Consider the following 21,846-nt stretch of genomic DNA (forward strand, 5'->3'; position numbering starts at 1 on the left):
TAAAGAGTCAAAACAAACAGGAGAATTTAAAAAAAAAGTTTTGTTACAGTGGTTGAGAATATCAACTTTCTAGCCAGAAGAGACTGCATGGTGAAGCTCTAACCCTTCAGAAATGGATTTTAATGGAAGTGTTCACACAGTGTTAGCTATACCATCACAAGTACAATGCCAATACATTATTCCCTTATGGTAACAGACAGTGTTGAACCTGCCCTGTAATTTGGCACAGAACATTTCTATACTAATGTAATGTGACAATGTTATTATGTCTGCTATTTCCTATGCCATAATAGCAGTATTTGTTTCCACAAACATGCCATTACATTCACTAATATGGCTATACTTAAAGACTGCCCGAGTAAAACAGATGTAAACTTACAGAAAGCAGAAAATCTCTTCTAGAAAGCAGATAATATCTCATAGATTTGTTTTGTTTTTCCAGAGTAATTTTCAACCCTTCTCTTTTAAAAAAGCTGAATTCCCTGGGAGGGCAGCTTTCACTACATAACCTGCTGTTAGAAACAGTTACGATGTTCATGATGTATTTTCTCAGAGGACTTGCATGCAGCCATCCATTTGTAAGAACAGCCATTAACTGTCCTTTTAATACAGTCTTTTACTTAATGCCATTTCGTAGGAAAAACCGCTACTGGTCTGCTTTACACTCATCAGCGTAACACTTCTGTCTATCACATCTAAAGAGCACTGTTGCCCTGAATCTCCAAGTGTCATATCACATCAAAAGAGAAAATGACAATCTGTATAGCATCTTGGGGTCCAAACCTCCCCTGCCTCATTTATCTTCCAATAAATAGAAACTGCAGCACACAGAATGTTTCCACCTTAGGCTTAGGGTCTACAGGCACTGCGTACTCACTGCGGGGGAACTACTGAGGTTTGCAATGAAGCAAAACTTTTGTGGATTAAACTGTGGGTGTACCTGACCACAGTCGTTGATGCTGTAGCCTTACCTTTGCTGGCCCGGGTCATTCTCCATAGAATACATTCCCTAAACTTCTCTAGCTGACACACAGAGGACACTCTTGGACTGGGAAACAACCAACCTCTCTCACACGGTGCTTATTTTGAAACAACTTTAAAAAACTCTTTATTTTAAGCTGTGTGCATTTTCACCTGGAATAATACACTGACCAGCACAGGAGTAATAATTATAGGAAAGATTAAAGAAACTTCTTCCATGTTGTATTAGTAGAATGTATTGTAACACTTTTCAAGAAACTATTTCTTCATTATTTCCTCCAAACTCTGTTTTGGAAATTAAAGACAAGAACGATGCATGTGAAACGTCTACATTGTAAAGCTTAGGAGTGATGCATGTCAAATCTTCACACACTGAGGTTACTATGGGAAACATGACAAAGGTATCAGCTCAAATGCAGCAAGGTAATTTGTGCACCTTTATGCAAATTGTGGATGATACAAAACTGGGTGGAGTGATTGACAGACCAGATGTGTGTGCTGCCATTCAGAGGGATGCTGACAAGCTGGAGAAGTGGGCTGAAAAGAACCTTGTAAAACAAATGAAAATGCCAAATCCTGCACCTGAGGAGGAATAATCCCATGCACCAGGACAGGCTGGGGCCTGACCAGCTGGAAAGCAGCTTTACTGAAAAGGATCTGGGTGTCCTGGTAGACACCAAGCTGCACGTGAGCCAGCAACGTGCTCCTGCAGCAAAGGCGGCACATAGCCTCTTAGGAGGAGGAAATGGTGGAGAAAGGTTGAGAGACGTGATGCTTCCCCTCTACCCAGCACAGCTGAGATGCACCTGGGGCACTGGCTCCTTGTGCTGGGCTCCCAGTGCAGGAGCAACACTAACTTACCCAGCAAAGGGCCACAAGGATGATGAAGGGCTTGAAGCATCTCTCATGTGAAGAGAGACTGAAAGAGCAGAGAGAGACTCTTTAGCCTGGAGAAGAGAAGGCTCAGGGGGGAACCTATCAGTGTTTTAAAACACCTGATGGGTGGGAGTACAGAAGGTAGCTTCTTCTCAGTGGTGCCCAGTGACAGGACAAGAGGCAATAGGCACAAAACCTCGTATAAATAGAAGGAAAATGTTTGTACTGTGAGGGTGACTGAGCACTGGCACAGGTTGCCCAGAGAAGCTGCAGAGTCTCCATCCTTGGACATATTAAAAATCCAACTGGGCACAGCCCTGGACAACCAGCACTAGCTGAATCTGCTCTGAGCAGAGGGGTTGGGACTAGACAATCTCCACAGGTCCCCTCTCACCTCAGCCATTTTGGCACAATGAAGTTACTGCTCAAATATGATTACTAAGAACTGGTGGAACAAAGTACCAGGGAGGTGTGGTGGGTTGATCCTGGCTGAGGGCCAAGCTCCTACCCAGCTGCTCGCCTAGCTCCCCCTGCCCTGCCCTTGGGGTTCCCTCTGCTGTTCCTCACTCTTTTTCTTCCCTCTTCCTTCATCTCATCGTGCATTTTGGTACGCACGACATACTTGCTAAACGTGCTTTCATAGAGGTGCCACCAGCTTGGCTGAGGGACTCAGCTGTGCCCTGTGGTGGCTCTGGTGGAGCTGGCCCTGCCTGGGGCAGTCGAAGCTCTCCACTCTGAGGCCACCCCACAGCCCCCACCGCCAGCACCTGAGCACGGACATCCAGTGCAGGAGGGATACAAGCCTCCACAAACCAGGTCCTTTTAACCGTTTTTCTTTTGTCCACGACACTTATTTTTAAGTGGTCGGTTTTGGGGGTTGGTAACAAAAAAATCTCTGCCCTGCGAGACTTGGATGCCCTAAATACCCCATTTCACATGAATGCAGAGGAAGCCAGCAGCCCGCCTGTGTAGTAACGCCAGGTCAGAGTTCGGCGCCTGCCAGCCAGCGCTGCTCTGTGCAATCTGCAGGGAACGCACTGCACGCACTGCTTGGGATGCACACATCCTTCCAAAGGGGATGGCTTTTCCAGCTACAAGCAGGTGCTATTCCAGACCTGTCGCTGAGATAATCCTTCTTCACGTGAAAGGAATCTGCCTTACTGCAGTACTGCAGTTTAGCCTGTGGCAAGTTACTAAAACCCATAGTAACATTTTGTCATTCCCCTTACTGTGCTCTTCCCAAACACAGCAGAGAGCAGTCCAGGAGCGTATAGATGAGACCGAGATTACAACATAATTTCTCCCCCTTTCCCTCACATATACCATTATGAAAAATATCTCTCATTAGATTTGATTTTCGGATGTTTGGTATCTGAGCTAATCTGAGGAGCCAAGATAAAGCAGAAACCAAACTTGTTATATTTACCAGACTCTGCATTCTATTACAAAACACCCATATCCAGGATAAATCTATATTTCATGTTTGTGATAGAAGGACATTACAAGAAAAAAAAAAAAAAAAAAAGGATTTATCTGGGGAAAAAAAGTAAGTATTTTTGGCAGCCATGTACTAAAGGTACTCCTCTACCATCATCAGAAATACTATATTGAGAATTATCTGATTGTGTGCAGTGTAGTCCATAAAGTTATCATACAAATGAGCCTTCACAGTGGTAAATATCTTACCGAAGTTCATCAGTTCACCAAATTTATGCAATAGCTGTCACTTGAAGAAATAAATCAGAGAATATTGCAGGCCCAGACATCAGCCACTACTAAGGCAAATTTATAAACAGAGTTTTTCCTTTGCTAAGTGTGGAATATATGACTTCTTCAGTTTTTTAGTTACTTTTGGGTGAACTCAAAGATCGCCAAAGAACAAAAATAACAACTTAAAGGTAAAATAGAAACAATTTTCTCCTGTAGCAGACAGGGGACTGAAATCTTTAAAAAATACATGTGTAGCAGCATGACTAATCACTCACGTTGCTGGGAAGGGCAAACTCATATACATAAAATAAACCTCAACTTTTGCTCAAATTAGGGAAAGTTGTTTGATACCATATTTTGGTTCTACCATGCAGCAACTGCAGAGAAAAGGACTGAGATGAGTCCTTTCCATGGTTTTCAAACATGGTCAACAGTAGAAAAGTGGTACTTTCATGAGAATAATGAAGGTAGCTTTTACATGTAATTATTTTTCTAACCTGGTGCTAGATATAATTTGAGCCAAAAGCTTTTAAAGTTGTAATTATACTGTTATTTTAGGGTTTGTCCAAGAAGAACCACCTTGCTGTAGAGTGGAGAACAAGACATACACATAAAAAATGCTTGACTACACAGTTATACCAGGGTTTTTTAACCATGTCATTCATTCAGATAAATGTATACAACAAATAGAAATAAAAACACTTAGCCTTGAAGAAATTCCTTCTTTGCATGGATATAAAAATGTGCAACATTTGGATATTTCAAATGTGACAAGTGAAAAAGACAACTCAGTAGCTCACTTGAATCAGTTACCGTGGATCGTTATGGCTCTTGAATTACTATTCCACTTCCACTTTGCATAATTCTATTTAGATCAATAAGGCTAGATTGGAATAAAACTAGATTATGACACTGGTGAATCAGGCCCCTTATTTTTGACACATTTATGCTTTTCCTGAAAGGCCAGATGGTTGGTGTATGTTACATAGTTTTATTCAGATGAAATTTAAAAGAACTAAAATACTCGGCATGCTTTTATTATTGGCATGCTTAGTGTGTCACCTAAAGAAATCTACAAAGGGAGATAATGAGCCTTGTCAACTGTTTCACAGTAATTATAGCCCTCATGATATAATGCTACAAAATTACAATATAGCTTAAGATAATAAAATGTAAAAGGCTTTTTCAATCAGGAAAGGGATTATTTCAAACAGGTAACCATCAGTATATTAGGCATGCAATCAAGCGTAATTCTGCCAGTGTTTGATACTGCACATTGTCCAAAATTCATACTGTATATTTTAGCTATGTTCTTCCCACAAGCCTTACAGATTTTCGTAGGGTTTGCCAGTTCATTTAAATACCTAATAGTAAAATAATATAAAGCTTCAGACACTTGCTTCAAATATTGCCTTAAAGCTCTCGAGCGTTCACATCAGCAGTTTTTAGCGTACTTACGGTCATTGCATAATGGTCCACTAAAGGATGTCATGCTGCAGTCACAACTGAATCCATCCCACTGCTGCAAACACACTCCCTGGTTCGCACATGAATCCTCCTGGCACGTGGTGCTGGGGCCTGATGAGAATACACAAAAAAAGGACTTGCACTTTGGCTTCCAAAGAAAGGCATTTCTCACTGGAGCACATTAACTAGTTGCCAACATCTCAAATCAAATGAGCAAAGAGTTACCACGTGAAAGGCACATAAACTTGCTGATTTTGCAGTGGCACGTAATATTAAAAGGGGGGGGGGGGGGGGCAGTGCTTTAGTTTTAAGGTTGATATATCGAACATGTAAGAATGCACAAAGTGAAGCAGAGTTATTCCAGCTGCAAGGGGAATGTTACATTTGTTGCAAGTTATTTGTTAATCTCATGTCAGACCATTAACTGGCTAAATGTTTTCTAAAAACTTTTTTTCCTGTAAATACATTTCAAACAGCAAAGCCAGATGCCACAGAAAACAAAGCTCTGGGAGATGTAAGTAAAAATCGGAAAATGAAATAAAAACAAAAATAAAATTTAAAAAAAATGAAGCTACACTATAGAATGCTTTTAATCCCACAAATTATTTTAAATTATTTAGGTCTGAAATTAAGAGGAGTTTGGGATTCTTTGGCATGAATGTTGGCAAGTACTGATTCACATGCTTCAGGGATCCCATGCAGGTTCCTTTTTTAAGGGAAAATGCAGAAAATCAGACTACTAATGAACTGGCATGCCAAAATGTGACATACGCATGAAAAACAAAGCTACTCTATTGCTAGAGAATCATAACTAGACTACTGAAATATAACAAAATTTGAAAAGGAATGATCAAAGCACTAAAGCAATCAATATACAAACATATTCAAGACTGAAAGCCTTTATGCAAGCTATGCTGGAAAATGAGGGTTGGTGTAGCCCATTGTTTTAGAGGTGTGAAAGACAAAATCTGAAACAAAATAACACACTTTCATTCTGAAATGTACAGAGCATTTATTGCAGAAATCCAACTGTGCATTGGGGGTTTCAGTCTTGTTTAATACACACAGGGCTATCTACCTTGCAAATCAGCTTTCATCAATGCAACTTTGTCAGCAAAATAAAAAAGCAAAATATATTAAATGTTAGTAAGCAATATTGAAATGGCAGCAAACACAGAAAAAAACCATTCAGAGTAAAGTGCATGCTGCTGTTAAAGAGAGAAAGAAATGCCATATAATGCAAACAAATTAATGCTAATAGCCATAAATCTTCAGGCAAGCCAAAATAAGAAAGCAGTAATTTGCCAGTATTTTACTACAAATATAATGGTTAATTAAGCTGATGACATGTAATGAAGGAAAATTAAAAGTTTTTGGTGGTTTTTTTTTTTTCCCTTGGATAGATATGAATGCATTAGCAGAGTAAATGCATGGCTGAATCCTGACTAGCCATTTGTCATGTTCAGATATACTGAATTCAAGAATAATTAGCACTGTCATCCTCTGTGGTCCTTCTTTTTCCTCGCCCTTTCTTCGTGGCTGGTGAATGAAGGCTGAAATACAGACCGTGAACTACAGATTACTATGAGCTCACACACATTTCTCACCAACTCTTGACACTACAAGGAAAAATTTGGTTCTGAGACTATAAAATTGTCCTAAATTGTTTTAGAGAAGACACATCAATATCCATTTGAAACTCCCACTGCTAGTCATTGATGGCAGAGCAAAACTGGTCCAAAGATGATATAAATATCCTAAATCATCCTGTAGAGAGAAATCCACTTAACCCTGCTTTCACATTACAGCTCCTTCAGAGATCTCAGGGTCGGATTTACTTGTGATTTGCCAGTATTCTAGAAAAATGCATATCAGTATGATTTAAGTCAGTTCAACGGCCTCTTGCTTTAAATGAAGCAGTGCTGGAGCACACCTCTGAACAAGAGCCTCAACGGTCACCACTGCAATTAGGAATGAGGGCAGTGCACATTGCACCCATATTTTGGCAAAATTATTAACTGTTCTATTGGCTTTATAATAATCTATTTTATCTTTCACTACATCATCATCATCATCATTATTATTGGTTTTTTATTATTATTACAAAATCATAATTATTATCATCATTATTATTATTATATCCACCAATAGTAATAATAATCATGCCACCTATAACTGATTTACTGCAGTAGGCAGACTTAGGATAGTGATTTCCTTTTCTTTGGAGTTTTGAGCCCAGAAATTAAAACTTTTGGGTATTAGTGATTTCCTTGTCTTTGGAGGTTTGAGCCCAGAAGTTTAAACATTTGTGCATTACATCACCCTTTCTTCAGCTGGGGTTTATAATGACAGAATCCCGCAGCTGACAAGACAAGACACATTTTTTTCTCACCAGACTCTGCTACTCGGAAACTTTACAAAGATGAAGTGAAAATATCTGTAGGTGTTTAAATGTTATATATTCATGCATTTATTTACACTTCAGTTATGCAATGTTAAATTTCCTCATCTTTGCAAAAGTAGAGCAAAAGTCACAAGGACTTAAAAGTACATAAACTGCAGGACCCTGCAGGCACATTGAAAAGTGCCTGTTGAAACACACGTATTTGGAAAAAATACAGATACAATCTGGTTAAAAAGCAAGGTATTTTGCTTTTTATGAAATCGATTCTTAGCACTTTTAGCTTATCTATAGTAGTCATTATCCAAAAGTTGACATAAAGACTAGCTTACATGTAAGAATTTCTTAAAAAAAAAAAAAAGTCTACTTACTTCCATTAAGAACACTTAAGGACTGCTTAATGTCAGTAAATACTATACTATCTACCTTAACAGGTTCATATTTTCCTATATATATTACAGAATGAAGCTATTTAGTAAAAATACACTCTTCTCAAGCACTGACCTTTTGATTCACATCCAATTTAAATATTCTAATTTATTCAATCTTCACTGCAGACTTTTTAATTGACTGGATTTGGTCTCTCTTTTACATTTGTATTATGTGAGGGCTTACATGCTATATATTAGGCATAATGCATTATTAAGTAGCATGTACAATGTTTTACTCCATACTGTAAAAAAAAAAAATCCATATCTCACCACCAAGAATCTTCATGTATGTTAATACTTTGAAAACTTCAGGTAGTTCATTTGATACACAAATTATATTATATATGCACATGCAGGCACGTAGTGCACTTTCCTCTTAAATGTGTAAAAACGATGTTTCTGTCATTTCTATATTTATAGAGAATTTCCATTGAATTTCTACAATTCTGCTTTATTTAAAGCATGTAAAGTACAGTGGATTTGACTCGTAAAACCAGAGCTGACACTTGCAACCTGGCTCTGAGGTTTGCTCTTTGCAATATGAAGAGCTAGTTACCATATTTTTCTTTCTAGCTGTTTGCTTCTCTTTGCTCTAGCCATTGAAAATTTGTCAACAAGGTGGATTCAGCCAAGTGCAAATTATATTCAATGCTCAATGATAGGGAACAGAGATTATCTATCTGCCTGGGGCTGCAACTTCGAAACACAAGCCTTACCAGTTGCCGTAGCAATCCCACGTGTGGGTTTGCAAAAAGTGTTTCAAAGAAAGCATTTTTAACATGCACTTGGGACAGTAAAGTTATTGAGAAGTATCAATATTTTATGACCAAAATCCTAACAGATGGAATTAGTTAGTAGTACATTATGGCTTCACAGTTTTACAAAAGAGAGGAAAAGTGCTCTCATCCCAGGTTTGGTGGGGTTTTTTTAATACCAGAAAGGTGGGAAATTCAATGTCATGAGAGTCTGGAGAACATCAAATCCAAGTGCCTCTCTTCCCAGGCAAGATTTTGCAGCGGGTGGATGGATTAACAAAGGCCATATACCCACCAGTGCAGCACGTGACGTTTGGTTCGAAAGCAGTGGGGACTAACGCTGCTTGGAAATTATTTCTGCTGCTGTGTCCTGAGCAATTTGGACATGACATCTGAGGGGACAGCCAGAGCTCATGCATCCCACGGCAGCATCAGGCAGACGCCAAACTGCAGGGATGGAGGCAGTCCTGCTGGGGCACAGCAGCAGCGCTGCGGGCACGCGTGAGGCATGGAAGAGGTTCTAGGAGGCGGTGAAATCCACAAGTGACTTCACATTTTAGGTGGCAGAACATTTTGCTGTACATCTAACCCATGGGCTGCAGCCAGGAGACTGACAGGTGGGTCAGACAGGAAAACTTGAAGTAAACCAGTGGAAAAAAATAAATCAGTGGAAGGAGAGAGTTAACCTGGAAGGTTGGTAGGCTGTATTTCCTTCCATGCTGTTATTTTCTTTTGACGGGCTGTTCGCTGGGACCCAGGCAGCGCATCTGGTCTGACCATTTGGTTTGTGTCAGATGGTTTTGGTGTTGCAAAAAGCTAACTTGGCACCAAAAGGGATGATATTTGTATGGCCTTCATTAAATTGTTGGTAGCTTTATTAAATTCACTGATAGCTGAGTTCTGCCACTGGTTTAAAAGGTGAACTGGTGTTCTAGACCTGTAGCAATATTTCTTTGAAGCACATAAAATTCATTTAGAAAATTACATAATTTCAAAAGAAGCTATGAAATGCATAATGGAATTCAGGCGTATTTTGACTCTGAAGAGCTGGTGCAGGCAGGGAACTTGCTAACGCCATTCAGAAAGCAGAATCTAATTTTCTAAACTCAATGACAAACTAATTTATACATATTTTTTCATTCCTGATAGAAATCAACAGACATGAAAGCTACAGAAAAAATAAGTTGTGAATTCTACATATTCCTATGTGCTATCAACAGATTTCATGCTGTTAACTAAAGGTAACAGGTAAAGAACAAAAAAGTTCTAACTGTACAGACATTCTGTAGGCACAACAGAACAGGAGAGAGAATTTATCCACCAGAAAGCTTTCTCTCCTTGAGGAAAACCCCCAGCTCTGCTTGGATTTTTTACAATGTCTATTTGCAAACTTAAACTTGATATCAAAATCATCAAGACTCCAACTTGAAATTCTACAGTGTCATTTACACATTTTTCTGTCCAGAGGAGGATGGCACTTGAGAGAGGGGAGAATGCATAAAATTAAACAGACACAAAATTCAGAATTATGTGAATAAAATACATATTCAAGGACAGAGAATTGATTTAAATTATTGCATAAATCATAGTAAAAATAACGTGGGATTAAATGCCAGCTGGAAAAATAGCTAGAGATTGACACCCCTGAATTACAAATATACCTCTTCTAATTCTGTCCTCACTTAAATTCCATGATATTCATTATGAGTCAATAAAGACGTAAAAATGTGAGATAAACCATATTTGGCTGTTACTGATTTCAGATAGGAAGGCTCACAACAATACAAATCTCAGGGGTGAACAAAAATAGAGAAGACAAAAGATTGATCTTAAGCAGTTTCACAAATTAGCCTTGAATTAATCAACCCAAAATGTCCACTTTAAAAGTGGAATTAATTAGCTCATGCCTTAGCATTAGCTAATGCCTAGGTGTTACGAAGATATAAACGACTTCACTGAAGCTAATTGTTATTGTTCCTATCATTAATTAAAATACAACAGAAGTAAATAAAATACATGGAAAATATCTTGCCGCTGGAGAAGGATGGAACCTATGTTAAACTTTTAGGAAGTTAACTGGTGTTCTCAGATCAGTCTGTGCTGTAGGGCTGGCACACAGCTGTCTCCGTAATACTGAGAAAATGCAGTCTTTATGTAAGAGAGGGTCAAACGAGATCAATTAGAAGCAGGCAAAATACAATTTCTCTGTGTATGGAGTGCACGTATCAACAAAACTGCAGGATTCTCACAATACTTTCACTGTGATATTTAAAAACAAACAAACAACAACAACAACAACAAAAAACCCAAACAAATCAGCATATTTAATACCTTCACATCCTCTTTCTATCTGCCCGTTGCAGAAGAGAGCATCTGAGATCAGATCAGGGAGCCGTCCATTCAAGTCAACTGATGCGAGACAGCCTTGGAACCCCTCTTTTGCGTGCACCAGTTTTGGCAAGGACTTATACATTTCTTTGGCCACTCCTCCAATATACAAATCACCTGTTAAAAAGAAATAAATATCAGATTCAGAAAATCTTTGACCTTGTTTGATCTTCTGGTCTTTTTATGCCAAACAACACATATCTCAGAGAAAAATTCTTCAAAATAAATGTAGAACAAATCACTGATAGCATACATGATGTGAAAGGACACCGCAGAACTATATTTTTCCAAATGCATATGACTTCACGTTTGTATGACTAATTACTTCGAAGTACCTGGACATGTTATTTATGTGCCAGCTCATATATATGGGAAACATGCATCTATTTCACAGCTGAGGGTTCGATCATCACAGAATCTTCATCTAGAAATGTATTTAGCACTGATGCATGTTGTTAGTGTACTCGAGGAACCTGACCACAAATCATCCCAATTATGGATCCAGCACGCTGAGAAAAAAGGCAGTAAGTGGAGCACGAAGATCCACCTGAAGTCCATATGTCCATGTTGGAAACATCCATGTAAAACCACACCAGGCAAACAAGTGTTTAGAGCCACATCTGAGAAGCTTAGGGATGCCATTGTTAAGCAGTGGTGTAAGCAGACTCATCGCCCCAAAAAAATTCACACCCGTGTCAGTCACGCGGGAGCAAGGGGAAGCAGGCAAAATGGGCTTGGTTCCTTCAGTCACAGACAGAAAGGAGCAAAACTGTGGCTTCCTATATCTTGCATGAGTTTACTGTCCTGCTTTGTCTACCTCCTCTACTACCATCCTCCCACCCAGAAGCAGCAGTCACCTTTGCAAGCCTGGTGGGCATGCTCCGAGCGCGCCTGCAGGCAAGCCCCTTGGGCAGACAGGACAAGGACCATCTGAGCTTCGGAGGAGCACTGAACCTGTTCGAAGGAAGGTGCTTAGGGGAGCCTCCGACTCTCAAGCATCACCCAGTGACAAAATCCTTCCTGCACCTATGTATTAAACCCTCACTGATGACACGTTTTGTGCTAGCATAATTTTTCAATAGATTGTCTGAACACACATTGTAATCTACATTGTGCTTACCAGTACACCCCCCAGTCTGGATGATTTTGGAGCCTAGGCCACAGGGTGTGCCAAAGAGTGTTTCTGCATCACCTCAAATGCAAAATTATGCACTTCACCAAGCTTTGTAGGCAGATTTTTAAAGCAACAGAACTCAGAATGTACTAGCTATCACCACTACCCCATGTGGCTAATTTTGATCTCCCTCTTATCAGTATAAGCTGCCACCACACCTTCTCCCAGTTCTCCTGGCGTACTCGCTTGTGCGCAAGGGAGTGCAATTTAGGGCTGTTTGTAATGGTTTAGTTTGCCTGCAAGCAAATGGCCTGAAACAAACCAATGTCTATCAGACTGTGAAAAATTTTTAGTTGCTACATACCAGCCCTAAAACTCTACTGTATTTGAATTAGTGAAATAGAGATAAAAAGCTTAGGAACATGCATATTTTATTAATCTTATAAGCCATCCAACCAAAAGTCTTAGCAACCTTTATAGCATCAGATACTAAGAAACTCCAAGCTTTCTCCATTCTACGTAGACAATTTAAAAAACAAGATATTGCTTTCCTCCAGAGCTTTAAGGTACAGTATAAATCTCAGAAGCATAATATTACATATAGCAGATTAAAATATGGTGATCCATATGTTCCCACGAATGGGATGTAATTCACTCACAGCAGAAAGCACTTCTGTGTTTTTCAGTCAGCTGAACTGGAAACAAAGTAAAAACTCTTGCCTCAAGATAAAGGTTCTTCATCTTTTTCTCAGATGGAACATCTAGAAAGTAAAACCCTTCCAGGTTTCCTGAAGTTCTGTGCTTTCAGTCATTGTCAGCTCAGCACAGAGGCATAATTCATCTCAATTGATTCCAATAGACTTGAAAGGGGGAAACTCCAGAGAGCAACGCTGAGAAAATCACTCCTATGCTAAAAAGGTTAAACTCGATCTATTGTACATGACATGTGCAACCTCCTTTTAAACCTCCCAACGTTTATACTGTCCAAAAACCCACATTTTTTTCTTCCTGTGAGTGATTAAACCTTTAAAATGGCTAATTTCCAGACCGATGCCCTGCTAATTCCTAAGATGCACCCCTCAAGCACACCGGGGTTGCTGCCCACAGGCACATAGCCTGTGTCCCTTACGATGAATGGCTGGGGAACTCCAGGTCAGGGCGCCAACACACGAACCTGAACTCAGAAGATATACACTGGAGCATTTTCCACTAAGTGTCGTATGCACAGAAGTAAGATACATTGAGTCTAACCAAAGCATAACTCTATTGTTTACTTGTAGTTCTGTAAGACTATTGAAAATTAGAACCGATCATTATATACTAATGAAGACAGTTTCCACAAAGACATGTTCTGGGTAATATTTTAAGTTTGTTGATGTTCAAAATAACGTGAGTTTTGCTTCTACACTAGTTAATATACTATAATAATACATATTCATATGTATAGAGCAGTTTCTACACTAGTTAATATACTACAGTGATACATATCATATGTACAGAGTAGTTAAGCTATTAGATTTCACCTTTTATAAAGTGTATACAAGTATTTCTTATGACTATGGGCTAAATATTTCCCAGATTTAATCTCAGACATGGGTTGAGTTTACTGCTAATGGCATGAAAACACACTTTCTCTCAGAGACAAAATTTTATTAAGGGATAGGCTCTGGAATTAATATTCCTACTTTAAAGTTATTTAATTTTTTTCACTTTCCTATTTTTTCATAGCTGCCAAGACAAATGCTTTGCGTAGCTACTTTTATTTCAGTTATTCACGTGCTTCGTTTTCACATTCATCTCAATGAAGTAGTTTCCTACAAAGCTCAATCCATTAGAAATTCAGACAAGACGCAATTACAGAAAATGTTAATGAAATTATTTGTATATTGAACATGCATTAGCAGAGGTTCAGAAAAGATAAAGCTTGCTCCTGTTCCTACTAAAAGGGTTCACAAGAATCAACACAGTACGACACCAATTCCAAGATTTTCTCCCTTTTTTCGTTTCTTATGTAAGTACAGCCTCACTACTGGAAATGGTACATGCTGTAAACCAGGATTAATAGCTTGTGTATCTGCCTACTTGCCCTTATAAATTACACGTTAGTTATTTCATTAAGGTATCACCGTTCATCAGATCAATAGTATGAGATCATGACACCAGCTAAACCAGCTGCAGCCTAAATGCAATACTACCGCAATGCTGCTACCGCTGAAAACATGTGAGCAGGTCAGGAGCTGCGTGCAACGGAAAATGCAATTCTCCTATTTCTTCTTTCATTCTTTCAACAGATGAGCATTTTTAAAATACATATAGAAAGGGATATGCTCGTGTTACAGTGCCAACCATAGCTTCTGGAACTGAAGTTTAGCTATTACATTTCTCGCATGTATTTTTTTCTGAAGTTTATTTTGATTTTTAAATGTATTCCTGAAAAAGTCTCCGGTTTTCTTTTTCATAACCATCCTGACTTCCCTTAATTTATAAAGGAAAGTAACCAATTCATATAAAACATATCAACTGGCATAAACAAAGTAGTGTATTGTAAAGAAATGGGTGAGGGAATAGTGCTCCAAGATTTCCTTCTGATCTCTGAAGAAGCTTCAAATAAAGCACTTTATTTGAGAGCAGATACTCCTTAATCTCACAGCTCTCTTCTTACTTATATTAGAAGTGGGTACACAGAGTTATTCCCTTTTATTTAGAGAGGGAGGATTATTTCCTCTCTTCATTTTTCTGCAGAAAAAAACCCAAACCAAAACAAAAAAGTATGCTACAGTATCTCCCACTAGCATGCTCATTGCAGGCCAGGGGAGTCAACTGAAAAGTAGCACTTTCAGAGCCAAGCCATACCTACAAATCATGGCAAAATACTACTGGCCGGTTATATCATAAGCCCTGACAAAGAGAACTTTAGTGGTTTTAATTTATGTCTTTTATAGGTAATGCAGATCTTCATTTATTCCAACAGGAGTTTTCCTATTCACACCTATGCGTCTCTTTTCTGACTTAGAGCTGATTTGTGCTTTGAGGAACGAGGGAATTTAACACAGAAACAAATTGCTGGCTAATAAATGAACCCAAGTTCTCAATGTATTCATTATTGGAATCACACTTAGGGAAAGAGACACAGAACGCCACACAACGGTGAGTCACACACAACTGTTGGTAAAACAAAACCTGCCAAATCCTTCTGCAATAACTCATCATTTTTTTATTCCAAGTCTCTACAGTTCTTCAAAATAAGAACTTTGCAAATGTTAAACCAAAGAAATGTAAAATAAACAAAATGAAGAAGCTGTTCTACTCATTTCTTTTCTGAATAACTACCAGTAGCATCTTACTATTTGGCACTACTGACATTGCTGACCTCATGGACTTCCCTCCTTTCCCGATTCACATCCATACCCAAGAATTCTTATGTAATACGTGCTGCTGGGCAAAAACTATTAATTTCATTTAATGACTACCACTGCTTTCAATCACTAGCAGAGAGGGAATAGTAATTTTATCCATGTGTTTATAATGGTAACAGAAACACGTACATACTGCTGAGGGAGCAAGAGTTTAACCAGAATATGGTTAGGTTTCTTTTTTCTCTGAAATCTGTATGTTTTCTTGTACATATCTGGTGTTCATTTCCTGAATGCCATTCTTGAAAGAAAAGAACACCATTCATTCAAATATGGTTCCATGTATGAATGAAAACATAACAAAGAGGTAATGCAGAGAAGGCAGAGTTACCGAATGCCTTCTTTGCTTCAGTCTTTACTGCCATGGCTGGCCCTCAGGAATCCCAGATCCTGGAGGCAAGAGGGGAAGTCTGGAGGAAGGCAGGCTTTCCCCTGGTCGAGGAGGATCAGGTTAGAGGTCACTTGAGCAAACCTGACACCCACAAACCCATGGGCCCCAAAGGGATGCACCCCCGGGTGCCGAGGGAGCTGGCAGATGTTATTGCCAAGCCACTCTCCATTATCTTTGAAAGGTCATGGAGAGCAGGAGCGGTGCCCGGGGGCTGTGGAACACCAGTGTCACTCCAGTCTTCCAGAAGGGCAAGCAGGACCCAGGAGACCACAGGCTGGTCAGCCTGACCTCCCTCCCTGGAAAGGCGATGGAACAGCTCACCCTGGAACTCACCTCCACGCACGTGGAGGAAAAGGTCATCGGGAGCCGCCAGCATGGATTGACCCAGGGCAGCCACTGCCCAACCTGATGGCCTTCTGCGGTGGGACGCCTGGCCGGGTAGGTGAGGGGGCAGCGGTGGGTGTTGTCTACCTTGACCTCAGCACGGCTTCTGGCACTGCCTGCCACAGCCCCCTCAGCGGTGAGCTCGGGGCGGGTGGGCTGGGTGAGGGACAGCGCGGTGGGCTGGGAAGGGGCTGAGCGGCGGAGCTCAGGGGGTGTGCTGGGTGGCACAGAGGCCAGCTGGAGGCCTGGGGCAGCCGTGCTCCCCAGGGCCAGTGCTGGGTCCCGTCCTGCTCCACTCACCCACCGGTGACCGGGAGGAGGGGGCTGGGTGTGCCCTCAGCAGCTTTGCTGATGGTGCGGAGCTGGGACCGGTGGCTGGTACCCCCGGGGCTGCGCTGCCCTGCAGCGAGACCTGGGCAGGGGCAGCGCTGGGCGCAGAGGGACCCCATGAAGGGCCATAAGGGCAAGTGCAGGGTCCTGCCCCGGGGGAGGGACACCCCCCCGCACCAGCACAGGCTGGGGCTGACCTGCTGGGGGGCGGCTCTGCGGGGAAGGGCCTGGGAGCTCTGGTGGGCAGCCAGTTGCCCATGGGCCAGCGGCGTGCCCTGGTGGCCAAGGGGCCAGCGGTACCCTGGGGTGCGCTGGGAGGAGGGTGGGGGTTATCTCCCCCTCTGCTCTGCCCTGGGGAGGCCGCATCTGCACATGAGGCTCAGGCTGCAGCACGGGAACCTCCGCCTGAAGACGGGGAAGAACTTCTCTGCCGTGAGGGTGTCGGAGCCGTGGGACAGGCTGCCCCGCGGGGCTGTGGGGTCTCCTTCTCTGGAGCCATCCCAACGCGCCTGGAGGCGGCTCTGTGCAGCCCGCTCTGGGAGAGCTGCTTTGGAAGGGGTTGGACTACATGATCTCCAGAGGTCCCTTCCAACCCCAACCATGCTGTGGTTCCATGAAAGAAAACAGCAGAAGGAACTGTGTCCTGGGGTTTTGATAACCCATGAAGACAATATCCCTGGAATGTTTTTTTATGGCTGTAAAAAAGCATCTTCACATCCATCACTCTCTCCAAAGGTAAGCATTCCCTCCTTTCATGTCTGGTTTTGCTGCTGGTTTCAGCTGTACTTTCAGCTGTTCTCTTAATTTCTCTTTCATTTTAGAAGCTTCTCTGCCATGTTTCCAGTGTCCCATTGTACTAAATCACTACTGTGGCTACGAAAAAGACTGCTTCTGCACTCTAGAGAGGTACTACTCCCCAAGAAAGAGATGGATAGCCCTGGCACAACATGGCAGGTTCTGAAAGCACAACAGGCAACTCCACAATTCCTTTATATGACATACGAAAATACAAAGAACATCTGGCTGTGGTGAAGTCGAGGTGTCAGGCACACTTTTCTCCAAATACGCTATTTCAAAATGATCAAGCACATAACAGCTTCTTCCCTCAGGCAGGCAAAGAGGAACGAGGACTGCAAAGACTGAGAAATACCACAGGGAAAGTCTAATCTCGAAAGAAAAGGTTTCTCCAAGTCCTTCCTAAAAAAGGTGATTTGCTGTTACAAGATCAATAGAATCACTTTGTAGTATCTTAGTAATTGTACAATGAAGTACTAGGTGGAACTCAAGATAAGATCACCCACACAATCCCAACTCATGGTATTTTTGAGGCAACTGAAACATGAAAACGGGTTACTCTCACAAGCTAAATTTGCAGTGACTTAAACACAATACACAACATCTCGATCTGGAATCAAGGGATATTGTTTCAACTGAAAATGTCAGGTAGGCATCAAGATGCCTTTGACATTCAATGAAATATAGAAGCCTACTTGTCCTTAACGACCTTCTCCCCTTTCCAACATACAGAAGCACCTACCTACCATTCACTTTGTGCAATAGGCAGAGTGGTGACTTTTCCTTCTTGATGTGAAGTTTCCGCACACACTTTAGAAAAGGAATTGGGCCTGATTAGCAGATGGGTGGTGATTCTGGAGCCTATCCTCGCTCTCATTATTGCTGAATAAAAGTTTACTTTTTGTCCCATGTTAAAAAAAAAAAAATAATAATCCTTTAAAAATATTGATGAAATAAAATTGTTCTTTTTTCAATAAATCAAGAAGCCTGCTGTGGCGATAAGCCAATAATAAATTGAAGGATAGTTGACAAAGACTTAAACGATGCATTGACACAGCTTCTGCAGCACATACGCTCCAGCGTATGGCTTTTCAAATCTTCCTTTACAGTAGAGAATATGCACTTGCTGCGCAAAGTGCAGCCTGTTTGGTGCTAGAGCAAAGCATGATGGAATTCATCTACCCCTTGCAAAAACGCTTGAGGAAAGACACGAACATGTAAACATACTGGTTGTATGCACTTATTCACTTCAAAGAGTCCAATCTGTAGCTTCAGTATTGATTTGTGGTTGAAGTCTTTTGGTTTTGATGTAGTGGGGTTTTTTTGGTGGGTTTTGTTTGTTTGGTTTTATTTTTTTGAGCAAAGTAGGCTTTTCAAATATTTTCCTTTTTGGAGTGATGAATTCCATCCCTTTTAGACTCTCTCTTGCCTAAGAAGGCAAAGGGCAACTAGTTTGCTTATCCAGGCTCTGCTGAGTTAATTTTCCTTTCAAATACTTTGAGCAGAAGGTAGTTGTATGATGTGACAGGTGATGCCTTCAGTCTTCCACATTCCCTGTGCTAATAACCAAGCAAGGCAAAGCTATTATAGGCAAAAATAGGAATTTATGGGTTAGCAAGTCGCTCTTTTGGGAAGGAATATAGAAACCAGTCATTTCAGCCCAATTCTACGCTGCTTTCAGTATCTTCCCTGAATACCCCATTAAAAGTATTCAAAAAAAGAAACCACCAGCAATGAACCGCTGGCACTGTGGATTTTCTTTAGTCATCCTTATTGGCATATAGGTCATATTGTAGTTATCTGTCAAGACAATTTAACTTTGAAGAGGTTTCTTCCCTTGGCTGATATCATTCTTTTTACAGTTTCATGGTAGCACTGCGCCCTAATCCGCACTGACAGAGAAAGAGGCAGTGAGGATTATGAGGTACCAGAGAGAACTTACAGTGATGGGTGCACCAGGAAGAGCATCTTACAGATATCTCTCGCCACTAACTTCTACAGAAGCCCAAACTGGAGATACACCTGCTGCTCTACCTTTCTCCAAGAAATCTTTCTGATTCCATCACACTACTCGTAACCGCATTGAAGACTTTCTGCACTTGGTAAAAACGTGCTTCTGCCTAGAAACTTCTCATGCTATTGCTGTGCAGCTCACTGATTTACATCTCAGCTCTGCTGGATGTGCTCTCCACACCTTCACCTCTTGGTACTCCGTTTTCAGTCCTATTACACTTTTGGGCTCTTTTTGGAACTACTCAATGATTATAAACACAAATACACCTACGTTTCACAAGCAAGATGGAAGGGATGTGTGTGGGGGGGAACAGCAACAACAGGACAACGTGCTTAGCAGCTGGTTTCAGTAGACAAAAGTAGATACTCCAAAGGTAAGCACTCAAATCTGAACATTCCCCTGTATTTCTCCAGGTTAAAAGCCACCATTTCTCCAGCAATCCCCTTCTCAAACAACATGTGTTCTCCAGCAAGACGGAGTTACACCAAAACATTTAACATTTTCTTGACAATAACAGTTGTCAGATTCCCAGACACTTTATTTCTCTTTGCTTCTTTTTTCCCCTGTGAAGACTAGATTAAAAGCACTGGTATTAAAAAAGATTAAACAGATTTAAAACCAAAGCAGTCTGCTTGTCCAATGGACTGTGAGGAAACTTGGTGAAGCATGGTAAATGGTAAATAATAAAATCTAATTGCCATATAAATGCACGTGGCAATCCATCTCCCACAGAACTGGTGTTACGCCAATTACTCTCTGTGAGGGGGATGGTTGTGGTGGAGAGGTGAGGCACTCAAGCACATCAAATGTCCTTCATTTCTTCCCTGTTCTGACCACTTTTGTACATTGCATACAGCTGAATATAGACAAAATCTAATGAAGCAGGCATTTTCATGGCATACTGTACTCAAATTTCCCTGCCTCCTGATATTCAGAAATCATTTACTCTCTGCTTTGACAGCCAATCCATGCTCTTAGCAGAGCTTGTTTTCAAAACAGGGAGGAATTCCCCTTTCCAGCAGGCACCCCAGACCTCAGAGACCATCATCGATAAAACTTTTCCTTTAGCTCATACTTCAGGCAAGATTCTCCACATAAAAGTACCAAAAAGCTGAGAGGTTCAGCGTTCTCCTTTTGAATGCGGGTTTGCAGAGGGAAACTGTATTTAATATTGCCAACCTCTGGATCAAGACAATCACTTCCAGACTCTGAGGATATTAAGTGAAGCAGCTCTTTTTGCAAAAAAGCACTGCTCAGTCAGGACACCAAGATCCGAGAGGGGGGAGCTCTCAGACCCACCTCAGCACATTTGGAAAACAAGTTTAGGATGTGCTTCTTGGCTGGGGGGGGGCGGGGTATGCTGGGATTCAGTGGGCTGTATTTACACTAAACATCCAGATTTTTTAGGAATTTTGAAAAGCTAACATGTTTCCTGTATAATCCTTAGGATAACTTTTACTTAGTATTCCAGAAGGGTTTGAAAGAAATTCCACCATCAGCAATGGTAATACCCTGCATGCCAAACAGCTGTAGGGGTGCAGGCAAATCTATACATTTGTGTGCGTGTAAGAGGCTGAACAGAGCAGGTGAGAAGCAGCAGAAAGGAAAAACTTTCTCTCACCATGGAGCAATCTGATAGATTATTGTTAATCTTTAACAATCCAAAAGATTACTGTTAATTTCACAGAGCCCAGCACAAGCACTGGAGTGTATTCTTTGATTTTTATTGAATCCAGAAGTACTGGGGTACATTTTAATTTTTTTTTTCCCCATCTCACATTTTTGGAAATTTGAATACAATTTCTGGAGGCTTAGCATTGCCAAAATTATTTTCACAGCCTGGTAGACAGCAGAGCTGTTTAGAAGCAGTATGTGGCAAGGGTGGAAAGGAGGATAAAGGAATTTGCGTTAGACCAGGTTGTCTGATTGCTTATTGTGGATCTGCCCCGCGTCTTTGCTACACGGCAAGTCTCAAAGAAGAGCTCTCAGTTTAAAGCCCCGCAGTTTTCCCAACATTATCAGGAAGACAACAGCTGCATTTGCCATTGCCTCCTCCAACAGGTCTCATTAGGAAGACCTATTTGCTGTTGACCATATTTGGAACCCAGCATTTAGAACAGAACATTATTTCTGCATGAAGAGTTCACAGCCCACTGGCAAGGTCATCACAATTAGCTCATGCATGTTTATTTGAGAAATTTAAGCATTAATACACGATGATTTGTAAAAATTTGCATTTTTATATAAAAATACTTTTTGGTGCTTCTTAAAGCTTTGTTGCTTAGCAGGAGAAATAAGAAGGATTGCTGCCATTGACAGAGCCTTTGTAATATAGAAAAAGAACATATAATGCAGCAACAATAATAATAATGGGCTCAATATAAAACAACAGGGAC

The 21,846-nt window shown here is 40.9% G+C and overlaps 1 protein-coding gene across 20 annotated transcripts in view; it reads right to left on the reverse strand.

Annotated features, from left to right (window-relative positions):
- Window positions 1–21,846, reverse strand: part of NRXN1 (neurexin 1) — a 730,807-nt gene that overhangs the window by 352,348 nt on the left and 356,613 nt on the right. For all 20 annotated transcript variants that reach the window (XM_055725490.1, XM_055725508.1, XM_055725507.1 and 17 more), the window contains 2 exons: window positions 10,953–11,126; window positions 5,026–5,145 (listed from right to left, as the gene is read on the reverse strand). In XM_055725490.1, the coding sequence (XP_055581465.1) occupies window positions 5,026–5,145; window positions 10,953–11,126 (294 nt within the window). The remainder of the gene's footprint in view (window positions 1–5,025; window positions 5,146–10,952; window positions 11,127–21,846) is intronic.

Source organism: Falco cherrug, chromosome 13 (assembly GCF_023634085.1).
Source record: "Falco cherrug isolate bFalChe1 chromosome 13, bFalChe1.pri, whole genome shotgun sequence".
NCBI lineage: Eukaryota > Metazoa > Chordata > Aves > Falconiformes > Falconidae > Falco > Falco cherrug.